Source organism: Photinus pyralis, unplaced genomic scaffold (genome assembly GCF_008802855.1).
Source record: "Photinus pyralis isolate 1611_PpyrPB1 unplaced genomic scaffold, Ppyr1.3 Ppyr1.4_LG7, whole genome shotgun sequence".
Taxonomy (NCBI): domain Eukaryota; kingdom Metazoa; phylum Arthropoda; class Insecta; order Coleoptera; family Lampyridae; genus Photinus; species Photinus pyralis.
Window position 1 is genome coordinate 23074202 of NW_022170738.1, and position 16873 is coordinate 23091074.

At 36.5% G+C, this 16873-nt stretch overlaps 2 protein-coding genes across 3 annotated transcripts; both read left to right on the forward strand.

Annotated features, from left to right (window-relative positions):
* Positions 1 to 4405: 4405 nt before the first annotated feature.
* Positions 4406 to 16529, forward strand: LOC116177013 (serine--pyruvate aminotransferase, mitochondrial-like). Of its 2 annotated transcripts, XM_031495866.1 has the most exons (9): positions 4406 to 4454; positions 5468 to 5502; positions 13688 to 13855; positions 13911 to 14103; positions 15450 to 15615; positions 15665 to 15820; positions 15872 to 15967; positions 16018 to 16266; positions 16317 to 16529. In XM_031495866.1, exons 1-9 carry the CDS (start codon positions 4415 to 4417, stop codon positions 16477 to 16479), a joined length of 1266 nt encoding a protein of 421 aa, XP_031351726.1. In that variant the 5' UTR covers positions 4406 to 4414; the 3' UTR covers positions 16480 to 16529. The 2 variants fall into 2 exon arrangements, with proteins under 2 accessions (XP_031351726.1, XP_031351728.1); XM_031495868.1 differs by lacking the exons at positions 4406 to 4454; positions 5468 to 5502 and adding an exon at positions 12772 to 12881.
* On the forward strand, positions 10770 to 12121 carry LOC116177014 (juvenile hormone acid O-methyltransferase-like). Its single transcript, XM_031495869.1, has 4 exons — positions 10770 to 10961; positions 11026 to 11444; positions 11495 to 11763; positions 11812 to 12121. The coding sequence occupies exons 2-4, from the start codon at positions 11080 to 11082 to the stop codon at positions 11985 to 11987; spliced, it is 810 nt and encodes a 269-aa protein (XP_031351729.1). The 5' UTR covers positions 10770 to 10961; positions 11026 to 11079; the 3' UTR covers positions 11988 to 12121.
* Positions 16530 to 16873: the final 344 nt, after the last annotated feature.

Consider the following 16873-nt stretch of genomic DNA (forward strand, 5'->3'; position numbering starts at 1 on the left):
CCTAGGTACTGATTTTAACCAGTTTTGACTCCACCATTAATAATATCGTCGAAGGCTACCACATTCCCTTTGTCGGTACTCACTTGCGACGCTACGTCCCGCAATTTGTTGATTTCGCTAAAAAAACAGCCACATGAGAACGAGAGACCGCGATTAGAGCTCTAAGCAAATTTTGGGCGCCCAAAATCGACTGTCCCTCGAAGGCGCGTGCCTTGCAAAAGGTGGTTAATTTCACCCCTAGAAAAAACAGGGTTGTGCGCGTTTAGAAGACCTTTCCGACGACACCAATTTGAAAACAATCGGACCAAAACTGTAAGAGAAGATAGGAAAAAACTGAAAAATCTCCAAGTTAGTATAACACGCTCGGGGATGGCGCCCAGATGTCGTCGACCCCACATCATGTAGCCCCGTCCCTAAAGTTGTTAATTACACGGCGACGGTAGGTACATGTAAACACCCCATCATTGTACAAGTGTTCTTATTACGAACCCGCATTTATTGTCAGCCTGCCAGCCAAGCAGCCGGCCAAAGTGAGATTAAAAGCTACCTTTTTTATAAATAAATAAATTTGCAAAAATGCGGTAAAAAAAGAACGACATGACAGCCGTCCTGACAAGAAGAAGGATTCAAATCCTTCAAGCCAATCGTGCAGGTCAAGAAAATTGTCCAGTAGAAGTAGCTCATTCATAAAAGAACAACTCAAGAATGATCCAGAGATAAAGAAGCGGAAACTGGCTCAAGAGATTGTGGATTTAGAATTGGTGATGCAGGTCTCCAAGTTATAACACGAAGAGGTCTACAGGAGTTCTGGATCAGTAGATAGTGAGTCAGAGAGTAAGAGGTCACTACTCACTAGGTACACAAATCCCCCAAATCGGGAAATAGTTGTAGAGATAATTCACCTACAAAGGGCATGTCGTCCTTTCAGGACATGCAAAGCAATTAAAATATGTGAGAGGAATATAATATTGCATAAAGATTATGGTAATAATCATAATAGAAACCATCAAGGTTATCAACATGACGTGATTTATCATCGTTTAATAACGGTTTTATTCCTATGACAATTAATTAATATTAATAGAAATCATGTACCTCATGCTTTACTTAGTGGATGATGCACCCACAGTTATAGTCTTATAGATCAAGACTTAGCCGATGAGCTTCATATGGATGGACCTCAACGTACACTTAGAATTCAGTGGACAAATCATCAAGTTCCTCGAGAAGACGACTCAAAAATAGAAAAGTGCACATGGACCAGTGCATCAGGAGGGATTCATCGGGCCATCGGGGGGACTTAATCAGGAAGAGATCATCAGGAAGAGTGCATAAGGAAGAGTTCATCAGGAAGAGTTAATCAGGAAGGGTTTATCAGAAAGAGTTCATCAGGGAGAGATCATCAGAAAGAGTTCATCAGGAAGAGTGCATCAAGAAGAGATCATCAGGAAGGAAAAGTTCATCAGGAAGAGTACATCAGGAAGAGAGCATCAAGAAGAGTTCATCAAAAGGAGTGCACATGGAAGAGTAAGGCAAGCAATTCAGGTCTCCGGACTGGAATAAGTTGTTGAATAGGATAGAGGATTGAATTTGGAATAGACACAAGAAGAAGTTTCTGCTCAGCAGTAATCTCTAGAAATGGGATTTTTTCTTACATGGTGAATAATTGCAAATTTTACCCAAAATTTCGATATCATCCTGATGTGATTATGAAAAAAAAGATAACGCCCTGCTGTAATGGCAAACCCATATCTATCAAATGAAACATCAACGAGATTTCTAAGAATTTCGGTACGAGAATGCGAGTTATTTTGGAGGATAACTTAGATTTGCATCTTCTAATGAGTAATAAACAGAGTTTTAGGTACTGGGCTCCTATAACCCTATGAAATATCCATAAGGGACATCTACATTCTACATCCTGAAAATGTCACATAGGATATGCAACTAATCTTACCTAATTTCATCTTTTTCAAATGCTTTTAATAAACATCAATATCTGAAATTAATGATTCGCAACTCATAATACCAAAAGAGGTTTGTATTTTACCAAGTAAATTTGGGTTGTTTAATGACCTAACAATTATACACTTTCCGTGCTGAAATTATTGAATAAATGAAGATTTTGATCTACCAACTTAACCAAAATAAAAGAGCACCAAATTGAGTTTCTGTGCATCAAAACAATACGTTTTTCAGTTTAGCTGCTGAAGTTGCTCTGCCAACAACGTGACCAAAAAGGGAGTATGACAGAAAGACTCCAAAATCTGGTTCCTATACATCAAATCAATGGGTTCTGCAGTTTTGCCGACGAAATTAGACGGGAGACGCTCGAAAGAGAGCATTTTGATTTTTGAAGAAAGCGCTAAAAACTCATGAATTTTTCCCGAAACAGCTCTTTTGCAATACAAAAATCCTTCGTTTTTCTTTTTCTTTATTAACTTTCTTTTTTATGCCAAATTTAAGGAACATATGCTTGTGCAATTATTAATTAGTCACGTCTATGATTCACAGAGGGGGGAGGGGGGGGGAATATGTACAATATGTATCCTTTTTATGTATGCATTTTTTCTACAAATTATCAAAACTATTATTTCGAATTAAAATGATCATTAATGATTTAAATGTGTACATTTATTGCTTTATTTATATGTACAGGGTGGCCAACTAAGAATGCGAGGTACTGTGTCTGGGAACCTATCCATCTCAGAGGCTTGCGGCAGAAAAAGTTACTACTGAGACGACCAAAAGAAAAACTTGGAAATTCTCTTCAAATTTCCCAAATAGCCGCTAGGGGGCGTATCTGCAATCTTGAATCTAAAAAAGTGATGTTTCTGTGAATTCCGATATATTAACCTAACAAAAAATAGCTGGTCTTTAAAGCCAAGGATGATTTGAACCTTTTTTGTTTGACAATTTTTGCTGTATCTCTAAAAAACACCCTGTATCTTCGAAAGTTTTGTTAGTTTCGCACGTCGGGCTTTTTTCGAAATTCGGACAGAAATGGTTAATTTTCACAAAAAAATTAAATGCATTGGTATGATATTTTTTTCATGAAAAAGTAGCTAAATGATTCCTAAACAAGCTCGCACAAACCGCATCTCGACATCTTGTTCCTAACCTAAAATTTAGACCAAATAAAATTTTATACGGAAATCCCTTAAATTTTAGGTATTTTTTTGTTAGGTTACCGGAATTCTCAGAAACATCAGGCTATTTAATTCCCTTTGTTATTTTGAGATTCCAAGGTTGCATCTTCATGCTTCACACACATCCAAAGTGTATGTATGTATGTGTCGTATAGACAGGTACTAGAACGGTTGGGGCTGCGTTAGCTCAAAAACGCCGCATAAAGGGCCAACTAGCTGAGAGTTAGGAAATAAAAGCTTGAGATCTGTCAGCCGTAGTTTGTTTTGGGTATATGATTTTGTTTCTTCGTTACCACTTACCAATACGGTTTAGCGCCACTCAAATTCTATCTTATTTCTCCCCGTACGTACGTACACGTAAATCCCTATGTCTACTTCTTAATAAATAGCACTTTATATAAATGTATTTGTTTAAGTGAGTTATGATTGCTGCAATATTACTTCACTGAATAGAAATAAAAATTACTTTTAGCAAACAAATTATTGTTTCCCTTATATTGGTACCTAGGTCTGGTGAGGTAAAATCGCCCGGGCCGTTTGGTAGGTCCAGTCCGGCCCTGTCTGCACAGCATAAACAAGAAGTGAACAAGATTTGTTTGCCACCAAGGTGTGCGAAAATTTGCTTCAACCCGCACAGCATTCCATTTGATTGGATTACGAGTCCTCTCCTTCCATAGTCTAAGGCAGTAACTGTTGTTCAGCAATGTACCCCACGTAACTTATAGTTTTCTGGTAACTACTTCGAATTATTTTGGAATACGCAAACTTGTATATTGAGGATGATAAACGTAAATGACGCCAAAGGGATTTGCAATCTCCAGAAAACTTAGTTGGGTCCCCATTCCCCAACTAATTTATTTATACGCCTCACAAATATCACAAGGGACCCATTCTGTAGAATGTAGATATTTAAAAGTAACAGTCAAGACCACTTCTAACGCTTATTTTTATTTCACAAAATCCTTTATTATACGCCGAAATTCGCATTTTGTAGATACCAAATGCCATAATCGGGTTTGGATATCCATTAAATTACAATTCCACCAAAACGCCTTCAAGCCTCAAGGTCTAGCATTTTTTTTATAAACCGGCAGTGTGCCAAGTGACTCGCGTTAATTTTTTTAGAGGATCGTCTGTCTTCTACTGCCTACTTTCATTCTTCTAAAATTAGAAAGAAACAACCTAATAATCGACAGGTTGTAATGTTTATTCTCGCCACGATTATAAATTTTTTACGTTAGTTTCGTTTCATATTGCCAAGCAATATGATGGTGTTCAGATATTTGGCGTATCGTGTGCCCAAGGGTACGTTTTACCCCTTTTGATATGCGTTGCTTCTCGTATATGTGTACCAATCAATCTTAAATTCGCTACCCTAATACGCATTTGTAAGTGTGAACGAGCTCTTCCGTCCATTCAATGATATATGTCAATATGTGAGATAGGAGAAATACATTCCGCAGATCATTACTTCCTGCACGTAATTGATTTTTCATACTAAAAAAAGGCACAATCTTTCATTACTTATGAGGTACTGATTGGATTTGATGAAAATATACGACATTCCCCACATTTAAATAGTTAGGGCTATCCAACACGCCGAGGTCGGGTATTGAGTGACAAACTCACAAACCCCTATTGCGCTCATCTTTATGTATTTTTCAGTTTTGAAAGTTCACAATTCGTCAACGACAAACACGTATAGTTCCTCAAAAATTTTCTTCCCAGTTGGTTGGATGTGGAGCTTGAGTGATTCAATAATAAACGGGGCTGTGGTGAACAGATGCAATTCATTGTTGTGCATTACCATGTTGCTGTGAGCCTGATATGTGGGCCAGGACGTTGAAAAGAAGAAACGTAACAAGTACTCTGAACTTGAGGAAGCAAATTATTTCCTTCCTGTACCCCGGAACTAAATCATTTATGTTCCTACTTCAACAAATAAGCGTTTACTGTTTACCGTAGAAATGCACCAAGCATATTGGTAACACCATAGACCAAATACAATCTATGGTAACACTTTCTGAAGACAGAATGATGGAAGAAATCTACCTCATCCTCATTTAACATTCTACTGTTAGATATTTGTGTTCTGTTCTTGTTTGAATAAACTAATTAATGATTTTTTAAAAAACGCAAACTAATTTGCTTCTTTTGTGGTGGTCAAGGCTCAAGCCATTCAATTATTTATTTGTATTTCAAACGTGGTATGCTACCTGATTTACTACCAATTAACAAATTGATGTCCAACTTAATCTTTGTCTCACCTTTATAAATGGGCTAGCAACACTATTTTCTTGTAATTTAATTTTTTACAGGTATCCACTCACAAATATCCAAAGCGATTAGGTCGGTAAGTACTATGACATGAGTGACATTGAAATATAGTCGCCAGCGAGGTCGCCAGTATCCTCTGTGTAACTTTTTTAATTATTCAAACACACTTTTGTAATCCATTTTAGAAGTACAATAATCATAAACAAGTCCTCTTGATCTTGTTATATTATGGTATTAAATATGAAATGTCCGATAATATTGGTGGAAATGAACTAATTCGCCCTAGGTATTGATACTCGTACACGAATGACTTTCCCTCATACTCTCCGATGCGAATGTTGGGATGACTAATATGAAATTTACCTTATTTACATAACTCCCCACGAAACATTTTTAGCGCATTTCCACAAAAATTAAAAAAAAAGCGCTATTGTGGCCACTTTGTCCGTCCGTCCGTCCGTCCGTCCGTCCGCTCGTTTTGCGACGCTACTAGTTCTTTATCTTAAGAGCTATTGTTCTACTTTTTTTCGCTATTTGGTTCGTTATGGTGTCGAGTCTTGTACCAAGGAAGGAATTTTTTCTGTACCGCTTACAAAAAAAGTTATTGTAAAAAAAAACAAAAACCCGTTTTTTACATTTTCCATAATTTTACACTTTTGCCGTTTATTAACGATCCTAGAGATCGTTTATAATTTTGCATTGCTATCTGTCGCCTGCCGGTTGGTCTGTCCGTCTGTTCCTTTGTCCGTCTGTCCATCTATCTGTCCGTGTGAACGATAACTTTGTTTAGAAATGTTCGATCGCTTTTACATCTCCGTTAGTTATGAACTGAATTGCATGAAATTCAATATGGGCATAGCTTTAGCCATATAATACGCAATGCCAAAAGTTGATCGAATCGATTCAAAATTCACAGTGCCCTTTTCGCATCTCGACCATTTATAAACCGAATTGCAAACTTTTTTACTTATAAAAGTATTTGAATGAAATTTGATACATAGGAAAATCAAACGCCAATTTCAAAATTTGGTTTTGCGCATGCGCAGTGCCAACTTTTTTATTTATGGAAGAATTTAAACGAAATTTGATACATAGGCACTTGGGATAAAGGAAAATCAAACGCCAATTTCAAAATTTGGTTTTGCGCATGCGCAGTGCCAACTTTTTTATTTATGGAAGAATTTAAATGAAATTTGATACATAGGCACTTGGAATAAAGGAAAATCTAGCGCCAGTTTCAAAATTTTATTTTGCGCATGCGCAGTGCAAACTTTTTAATCTATGGAACCATTTCAGTGAAATTTGATACATAGGCGCTTGGAACAAAGGAAAATCTAACGTTAGTTTTAAAATTTAGGTTTGCGCATGCGCAGTTCCAACTTTCTTATTTAGAAAAGCATTGAAATGAAATTCTTCTCATAAACTGGAATTGAAGTAGCACGTCAACAATGGATTGCCCATGTGCAACGCTATCTTTCATATTTGTGGCCGGATTTTTACGATTTTAACAGAAGTTGCATCTTACAAATGGGAAATGAATGCAAGTGAAACTGCGCTTTATGTAAATCGTTTACGATTACTTTTTAACTTGTTGTACAGTGTGGGTAACATCCGCCTCTCACAAATCCTTCTTTAAAGTAAAGGCAAATAAGTACATAAAAATAAAATAAAAGAAGGGAGCTTTCCAGTTCAAAACATTGCTACAGTTTTGCTTCTCCGCAACTACTAAGTTGTCGACGCAAGAAAATTTTTTCTGACGTAGATCTGATCATTGTTGGCATAAACTGACACTAAAATGGTTCACTAAATGCAACCCGACGCTTGACACCAGTGTAACGTAAATTTGAATATTTATTCACAAATTTACAATAAATTTATACCAGTCTTGAAATGAATTGGTTTATAAAACTCACAATTTATAACAACGCGAACTATTTATTACTTCGGCGTTAAAATTGGAACTCAAACTGAAACTCAATGAGATTTGCTTATATAATAAACCAGAGTCCTCCCGAATCTTGTCGAACATTCTTGACCAAAATACATCACATTTCCGGGAAAGATTCCGTCACACCCGCCTTCGTTCTTTATCGCCGATGACTAACCTTTCATGGCGCCTCGGTGTCTATCGGAATTTATGGAATATTCGCATACAATATTGTGATGTACCCAGGCCAGCCCCGAGAGACTGCGCAACTCAAGATTTAAATTCAAAACTTTCCCTCCTAAACTAACTGAACCCCATGGTACGTGATCGTCTAGACAATGCTACCTAACCTGAATAACTACCACTTACTACGTTGTGTTTTTAAAAGTCGCTACAAGATATGTGTTGCCTGTCGAAGTGAGGATCAAGTAAGGAATACAAATAAAACAAGTACATGCTTTAAAAACGGAGATTTAATCCAAATAATTCCCATTGCATGATTAAATTTAGAAAATAGTAGTTAACCGAGTACAAATATAACAATAGGCTGGGAAAAAAGAACTGACCAAGAAAAAACCCAGCCAACAAATTAATATTGAACTTTATTGCAAAATTAGTTATCTGTAATGGCATGAATGCATATTATGATGGTTGTCAAGTAAATTAAGATAATGTTGAATCACAGGCTCCGCTGGAATTCCTAAAGAATCAACATATCAAGTGCAATATGTAACAATCAACAACCTAACGTACGTCACTCGCCCCCAGATGAAGCACGTTGTAAATAAACAGTAACATATTCAGGCAAACAAAGCGAAATGTGCTCCAATAAATTCAATTATAAATTAAAATGTAGTTCTGCATACTTGTATTGAATATCGCCCCTACGGGAACATATAGTATCTAAATATGAATAATACACGTAAATCGGTCAGTAATTCATGTAGCCAGCGCTTGGAACAAATGAGTACTGTAAATTAACAACATATTTATGTAGAATCTCTATGCATTTAATTCAAAATATGACCAGTATAATTACTAGTGCAAGTTGTATCTAGAATGTGTTATAAATGGCAATAATCATGCTGTACGAGAATAGAATTAAATTGGCAAATAATCGAACACGTACATATCATTATTAGATGGATGCAATAGACGTAGAGATAAAAAACCAGTACATCACCTTTGTCGAAGCTACACTCACTATTCGCAACGTAAAAATTACTTCTGCCCTCAACAAAAGCACAAATACCTCTGCCTAAATCTCCCCTTTTTAAACAAATCCTAGACGAAAATTGTTAATATCGACCCCGCATCGAGACGTCGGGTCGATAGGGATCATCAAGTTCCCTCGCATAGCGTTATATTTGACACTTTTATTGTAAATTATGGCCCATTTCAATGTAGAGCAGAGAAGAAAAAAATGTTCCAAAACCCACTCGTGGGTATTGCCGCGTAACACAAAGTATTGAAACGACGCATCGTCACCAAAAGCACACAAAATGTCGAATCTGCATATTGAAGCACATCCACGTCCAGAGAAAGAGAGGAGTTATAAGTTATAAAGTTTCAAAGAAATATTACCATACATAAGAAAGTTGGCTATGAGCAGCCTGTGCAGTCACTGCGTATGCCCACATAATTTTTACTATGTGCGAAATGTTTGCCTTTACTAGAAGCGCCTGTGGTTAAAATTTCAAAGAAATATCTCCATAAATAAGAAAGTTAGCATTGCGCAGTCACTGCGCATGCCCACATAATTTTTACTATGTGCGAAATGTTTACCTTTAGTACAATCGTCTGTGGTTAAAATTTCAAAGAAATATCTCCACAAATAAGAAATTTGGCATTGCGCAGTATGCCCACACATCACTGCGCATGCCCACACATTATTTTTACTATGTGGGAAATGTTTGCCTTTACTAGAAGCGTCTGTGGTTAAAATTTCAAAGCAATATCTCCATAAATAAGAAAGTTGACATTGCGCAGTCACTGCGTATGCCCACATAATTTTTACTATGTGCGAAATGTTTGCCTTTACTAGACGCGTCTGTGGTTAAAATTTCAAAGAAATATCCCCATAAATATGAAAGTTGGCATTGCGCAGTTTGCGCAAAATATGGAGTTAAATGAAACTGATCGAATTGGGCAAATATAGACCATAACAGCTATCAATTAGCGAAAACGCGAAGTCTCTAGGTGGCCCAGGGGCCGAGATCTCGATGGAACGGACGGACGGACGGACGGAAACACGAGCACATAAGCTTTACCTCAACTTCGTTTTGTTACGCTAAAAACCCGTGTTCCACGGAAACGAAACAAAGCGCAATCTTGACTTTTTTCGTCGCGCCAGGGTCGGTTTCGGGAATATTTAAATCGAATTTTAGCGGGCAAATTCGGTTCCATCACAATATTAACAACAACAATAACAGATATACGGAACTTTTTGTCAGGGCTTACAACTTGGTGGCAAGGACGAGGTTTTTGTTAGAGTTTGCATCCACATTGTGCTCAGTACCTATACATAATCATTTCATATTGCTGTTAAATTCACTAGCTTATTTGTGGCGAATCATAGGTATGTAAAAAAAATTGGGTAATAGAAGGAATCAAAGTATACGTTTTGATCAAAAAGTTTCGTATTCAATAAACTCCTAAAATGCGATGCGTTAAAAAATGCACTGCAATGTGATTGGGATTACTGTTGCAGAAGGAACGCGAGATATTGATTCCATGTTCTGTTGTCTGAAGATTGGCGTTTTGACATTCGTTCGTTGACAATGTCACAGTTGAATTTGAGAAATAAATACATGCAAAACGTGTAGTAAAAAATCCGAGACCTAACGATCTTCGAGATCGTTTTTGGGCTGTAACTTTTTGGCCCGCTAGTCTGCTAAGCGACCTTTCTCTTATATCCTTAAGAACATATGTACCAATTTTCAAAGCGATTGGACGTTTCTAAACACAGTTATCGTGTACACGAACAGACAGACATAAATACAAATTTATAAACGATCCCGAGCATCGTTAATAAAGTTTATTTTAAATAATTTTGTTGTGCCAGTATCTCCAGATTACTTCAACAATAACAGGTTATGGACCCAAGACACGAAAACTAAAGAAATAGTTACATCAAGAGAACAAAATAATTGCAAAATTTTCCACTGTGTAATAGGAAAGATTTAAAAGGAAACATCAGCTGATCGAATTAAAAAATTAAAACAAATAAAAGTTACAAGAGATAATAGTAAAACAATATGAAGATGAACAAATGAAAAGAAAGATTTCCGGACTTCCGTTTACTTAAAAGTTATATAGACAAGAAAATATAGAACATGAGATAAGTAACCAGTTTGTGATATGAGTGGGCATAGGTTAACAGGCATATTCATTTGAAATACTCCTATTCAACAATTTTGTCGTTAAACCACGTTGTGTAAACACGTGGGCTAGTTGGTATTTCAAAATATAAGTGAAAAGTAACTGAGAAAATATCTGTTCCATTACTTAAGTACCATCAAAGATAATATCTTTAGCACAGTGCAGCCAAGAAAATACTCGTCAAAGATTTTATAAACGATTCAACACTTGGAGTCCTGCTCTTGAAGGTATCGGTACCGTGATGTTATTTAGTTATTACTATAGTTAAACACGAATATGATTTCTATGTAGGTACTGTAATTGTCTTGGACGTTTAGCATCATCACTCAGCCTTTCTTTGAAGAGATGGAGAATCCAGAACTGTATATAAATCATATATTATCTCATCAGATGAAATATTATCGTCATTTATTGGACACGTACTTTCCACATATTCTCCATAGTACGAACCACGGCAAGTCAGTGCTAGACATAGGCTGCGGCCCTGGAAAAACGACTCACGACCTTATTCTTCCCTACCTGGAACAAGAAGTTAAAGAAGTTATTGGAATTGATATTTCCAAAACAATGCTCGACTACGCGAAGAAAACGTACGAAGACGATCGACTTAGCTTTGAGAAAGTTGATGTATTAGACGTTCCCGATAAATTTGTAGGTCGCTTCGACTACATATTTTCTTTTATGACATTCCATTGGATAGAGGATTATAGGTTTGTAACCTGAGATCAATATAGCCATTAACTACCTAATACTTCCGTAGAAAACTATATTCTAACATTTTAAAAATGTTGAAGCCGAACGGAGGCTTTCTTGCCACTTATGTATCTTCTAGTACATCGTCTCGTATCATTAAAGAACTTCGTAATAATGAAAAGTATGCACCTTATTGTACCAACTACCAACAGGTATTGAAACCGGGAATGCCAGAAAAGGAATTAACTAGCCTTTTAGAAGATATAGGATTTGAAAGTGTCTTCTGTCAAGTAAAGGCAATTCGTTTTGAAGGTTATAGTAGGGAGGACTTAGAAGGTGAACTTTTTACACTTGAATCATAAAAATTAATTAAAACATCCGCAGGTCGTTTCATTACAATAAATCCGTTTTACGATTTGGTTCCCAATCATTTACAAAAGGAATTCTTAGCAGACCACGTTGATCGAGTTGATTCGGTGATTGATGATAATGGCATAAGAAAGTATTACCTTAATGACAACTTGTTTGTAGTACATGGCCGGAAAATAAACTCAAAATAGACGCATTTTGCTTAAAACAATCTGCCATATCCCTAGTATCCTTCCTAACACTTTGAACGCAGCATCGTCTATTCATCTTAGGTGCCTCTATTCTCTAACGCATAACGATGTTGTTACATAGCGAATATCGTTCGGCAACGACTTTCTCTATTCTGTATGACATAATATACCATATGACAGTGATACGGCATATATCTGTCGTTCAAGATGAAATCGTTACCATTACGATATCGTTTTTTAACGAAAATATACAGAATAGACCCCTGATAGTCATCGCGACCACACGAACCCCAAAAATGTCACTGGCAAAATAATAAATTTGGTCGAGTTGAAAATACCAGCATTTGTTTTCTTTGCTCCATGGGTTTTGATAGAGTTCGCATCTAAACTATGCTGGTAACGTGATTTTTTCAGATTGCCGACGTTCTGTTGTCTGATGATTGTCGTTTTGAGATTCGTTGGTTAACATCACAGTCTAATTTGAGTTGATACATGTAAAACGTGTAGTAAAAAATCCTAACATTAGACGAGCACCCTTGGACGCCTATTCCTTAATTAGGAGAACGCTAATTTTAAGAGAAGTGATCGGTCATTTCTCTTAACTATTTCAAAAACGCATTCTTGAGAAGGCAGGAACGTTCCTATTCTACTAAAAGTTGATAGAAGTCGCATCTATTGACAAACCCAGTAGAAGCCAGTAAATCCTTGATAGGAGCATGCGCAATGGCAACTTGACGCTTGACAGTTTCTGACGTTTATACTTAAATGTTACCTTCACAAATTATTTGTGGTGCAGGTCTGTTTGTTAAGGTTAAGTACATTAGCAATGGACTAGTGCTCTAGTTGCCCAAAGTCAAATGCTCAAAGGGTAGAATTATACACCATGCAAATAAGGTAAACCGAATTTGTCTATTTGTATTTCAATACGGATCGTGTCCTAGAAATTTGACGAACATAATTTTGGAAGTTTAAACCTCTCTTCTTGAGATACATTTTCTGTAGTTGTGTACAACAGTTGACAGAATTTTTCCATTGTAATTCATGTTTGGGTATGAACTTATTTTCAAGACGATAAGAAAGTTCAATATTAAGAACCGGAAATCTTCTAGTTGAGTTATTTATATAAGTATGAAATTTAAGATTTTTCAATTTGTGTGTAAAACACACCAACTCTACGTAATTTTCTTTTGTTTATTTAAAGGGCATATTTACATAATTAAAATAGGACCTGGCCTAGTAACAATTTTGGGATACTGAAGGTTAAAGGAAATTTTCATTGGGTCCTAATGGAAGGATATTAATCGTTTTATGGTGGGTTTATGCAATCATTACTATCATTAGGTCATTAAAAATAGCCAATATAAACAAAGATATGTTTTTCGTTGATGCTCAATTCCATAAGTATAAGTTCTAGATGAAGGCATATAAGTTTTTACCAATGATTAAATTTTTAATCAAAGGTTTTACCCGTATTTGTTCATGTTACGTATGATTACTATATGTAATCTAAGGTCAGTGTGGATAAGATAAGCTGCATAGTTTACATGCGGTTGTTGTTACGATAATAACACAGTGGAAACCTACACAGTTACAGAAAGTACAAATTTCGTTTGATTTTGTAACAACTCAGATAAACAGTTTGAATCATATTGGTTCATAAACAACTAAATGTTCCATGAGTGACAGTGTCTTTGTTCAAGCGACAACATACAACCGCCATGGACGTTCCTCCACCTGAAGTGTTAAGCCTACCTATGGTAGTCCCATCAAAAACCCTCATGGGTCCCGGCCCATCAAACTGCCCTCCAAGCGTGTTACAAGCGTTAAGTTTACCGGTGCTAGGACATCTACATCCGGAATGTACCAAAGTAAGTGTTCGCCTCTATTTAGTTAGAAATACAGACTAACATACTTTTCGAATAGATCATGGACGATATTAAAGCGGGAATACAATACGTGTTTCAAACTAAAAACGAACTCACCTTGGCAGTAAGCGCTTCTGGGCATGCAGGAATGGAAGCCGTACTTTGCAATTTAATTGAACCCGGTGACAAAGTTCTTATTGCTGTTAATGGAATTTGGGGTGAAAGGGCAAATATAATGGCATCTAGATACGGTAGGATTTTATTTGTTTAATAATCGAACGGTGCACTTCAAAAAAGTAAAACTTGATGGAAATGGTGTGTTGCCTATTATCTAGGGGCCGTATTTTCTCCTTTTGATTATATTCAACCGTTGATTCAACGAAAATTTCTAAAATAGAGCGTTAATATCTCCACGTTTACATAAAAATACACAGCTCTAGGGTAGGGTTTTGGGTGCCAATGCCTTACAGTTTTTATGAACCGCATCTTAGAAACCTTATACATTATGACTATCGTAGGGTTTTAGAATTTTACTAGGTAGGGTTAATTTATTTTATGTCTTACTAACCTATCATAGCACATTTTATATCTGTGATACGCGGGCATAAAGTACCACTTTATGCCCTAGGGCATTAAGTATCACCATAGTACCTAACTCATTTATACTTAATGACAAAACAAATAAATATTTGCAGGTCATTGAGAATTAGAAACGTCAATTATTAATTGTCAATACCTACTAAATCACAAGGTTGGCCTTATTTCGTATAGTTTCTGGAGCTTCTTGCTCATTCACGATGAATTGAATTATTTAAAATTACGTTTGACGTTTGGATGGTTTCAATCACATTAACAAATTCGAACCACGCATACTCGATCAAACATAATGAATTATTTTGTAAACGAATATTTACTTTGACGAAGAAAACTATTTGTAAAACATAAAATTTTGTATGTACCACGGGCATAAGCTGATGTTTATACTCTCGGGCGACTAAAAAGCTCTCGGATATATATATAAATAATATAAATAATATAAATAAATATATATATATATATAGGCCCTCGAGCTTTTTAACTTGTCGCCCTCGAGAATATAAACATCACTATTATGCCCTTAATACATATAAATAACTATTGTAAACCTTGCACAATGTTTTACAAGACCTTGCAAATTCAAATTTATAAATCCAACACACTAACAAATGGATAAACTATTAATACAAAACAATTACCCTAACATCCTATGTTAATTCTCATCCTATGTTAATTCTAAAAGAAAATAATGGATGCATTTACCTATATTTGCGAATGAAATACATACACACTGCATGCCACAATTATTCTGCTGCGGTCCACAAAAAAAAACATCTCGCAGGACGCGCATTCAATCTTGTCCTTTGAATTTGAATTGTTATCTTCGCGCCAAATAAATACGCAGTGGCGTAGCTCGCGTTTTCTCTTTTAATGAAATACTTAAAAGCAGAAACAATAAAATTCAAAAACTGCCACATTAGTTACATCACAACCCGTAACTAAACTTACACAGTACATATTTTTTGGTTGTGGATTTGACGAATTAATCCAACATCTCTAGGTGCAACCGTTCACCGTTTGGAAGCAGCACTAGGCACCAACTTCACATTAACGGAATTCGAAGATGCAATTCGCCTGCACAAACCTGCTTTGCTATTCGTAGTACAAGGCGAAAGTTCCACCGGAGTCTACCAGCCCCTTGAAGGTCTAGGATTAATTTGCCACAAGTAATTTGCATCACTAACGTTTTTTTAGATATTCTCATGCAAGTTGTAGGTACAACTGCCTATTAGTGGTAGACACTGTTGCATCTTTAGGTGGCGTCCCTTTCTATGCGGATCGATGGGAGGTAGATGCTGTCTACACTGGATCTCAAAAAGTTCTAGGCGCTCCTCCTGGAATTACTCCGATCTCTTTTAGTTCTCGGGCACAGTGAGTAATTATAATTAAAATAGTGAGATCAACTTATGTTTCGCTGTATAGGGAAAAGATCTTGGCTCGCAAGACTCCTCCCAAGGTATATTACTGGGACATGACGATATTGGGAGACTACTGGTCGTGTTTTGGTAGACCAAGAGTGTAGGTTGAATTAGACTGGATTTTAAATGCAATTACGCCTTATATTGCAGATACCATCATACAATCTCATCAACACTGCTTTACGGTCTAAGGGAAGGTTTGTCGTTAGTGGGTAAAGAAGGAATAGAAAATGTGATAAATCGTCACAAAATGTGTGCGCAACGACTACACAAGGGATTGCAAGCGATGGGTTTACAAATGTTGGTAGCTAAGGAAAGCGCTCGTTTGCCCACTGTTACGGCAGTGAAAGTACCCGAAAATATTGACTGGACCGTAGTGACTGGATACGCAATGAAACAGTACGTCTCTTCACTGCTTTGGTGTTGTGTAGTAATGATTTGCCTTGCAGCTACTTCTTGGAAATAAGCGGAGGATTGGGACCTACCGCAAACAAAATCTTTCGAATAGGAATTATGGGATACAACGCAACCAATGACAATGTAGACTTCGTTTTGAAAGTTCTTGAAGAAGGAATCAATTATGCCAGGGAAAATAGAAGCGCGAAATTGTAATCTGTTTCTCAACTTGTTTTATCATTAAAGTATCTATCGGTAAAAACGTATTTATTTTTCTTAATATTTACCTGTTGAGATCAATTTTATAGGGCACCTTCTCCTCTAACCGCCCCCCAGATAACATTGAATATTTCTCTAATATACCAGGAATATTCAAAAAGGTATATTTATTCTGATTTGCTTTTTCTTCTTCCCTCCACCTACCGTCTCCTTATCGACCCTCCAATAGCTCCCACAACATTCCATTTGCCCTCAACACGTGGCCCACTCAGGTTCTCTTATTCTTTCTAATATTGCTTAACAGTTATCTCTCTTATATTGCTCATCTTCCTCATTGTTAAACTTATCGCTTCATTTTACTTTTAACAACCTCTTCAAAGTTCACATCTCG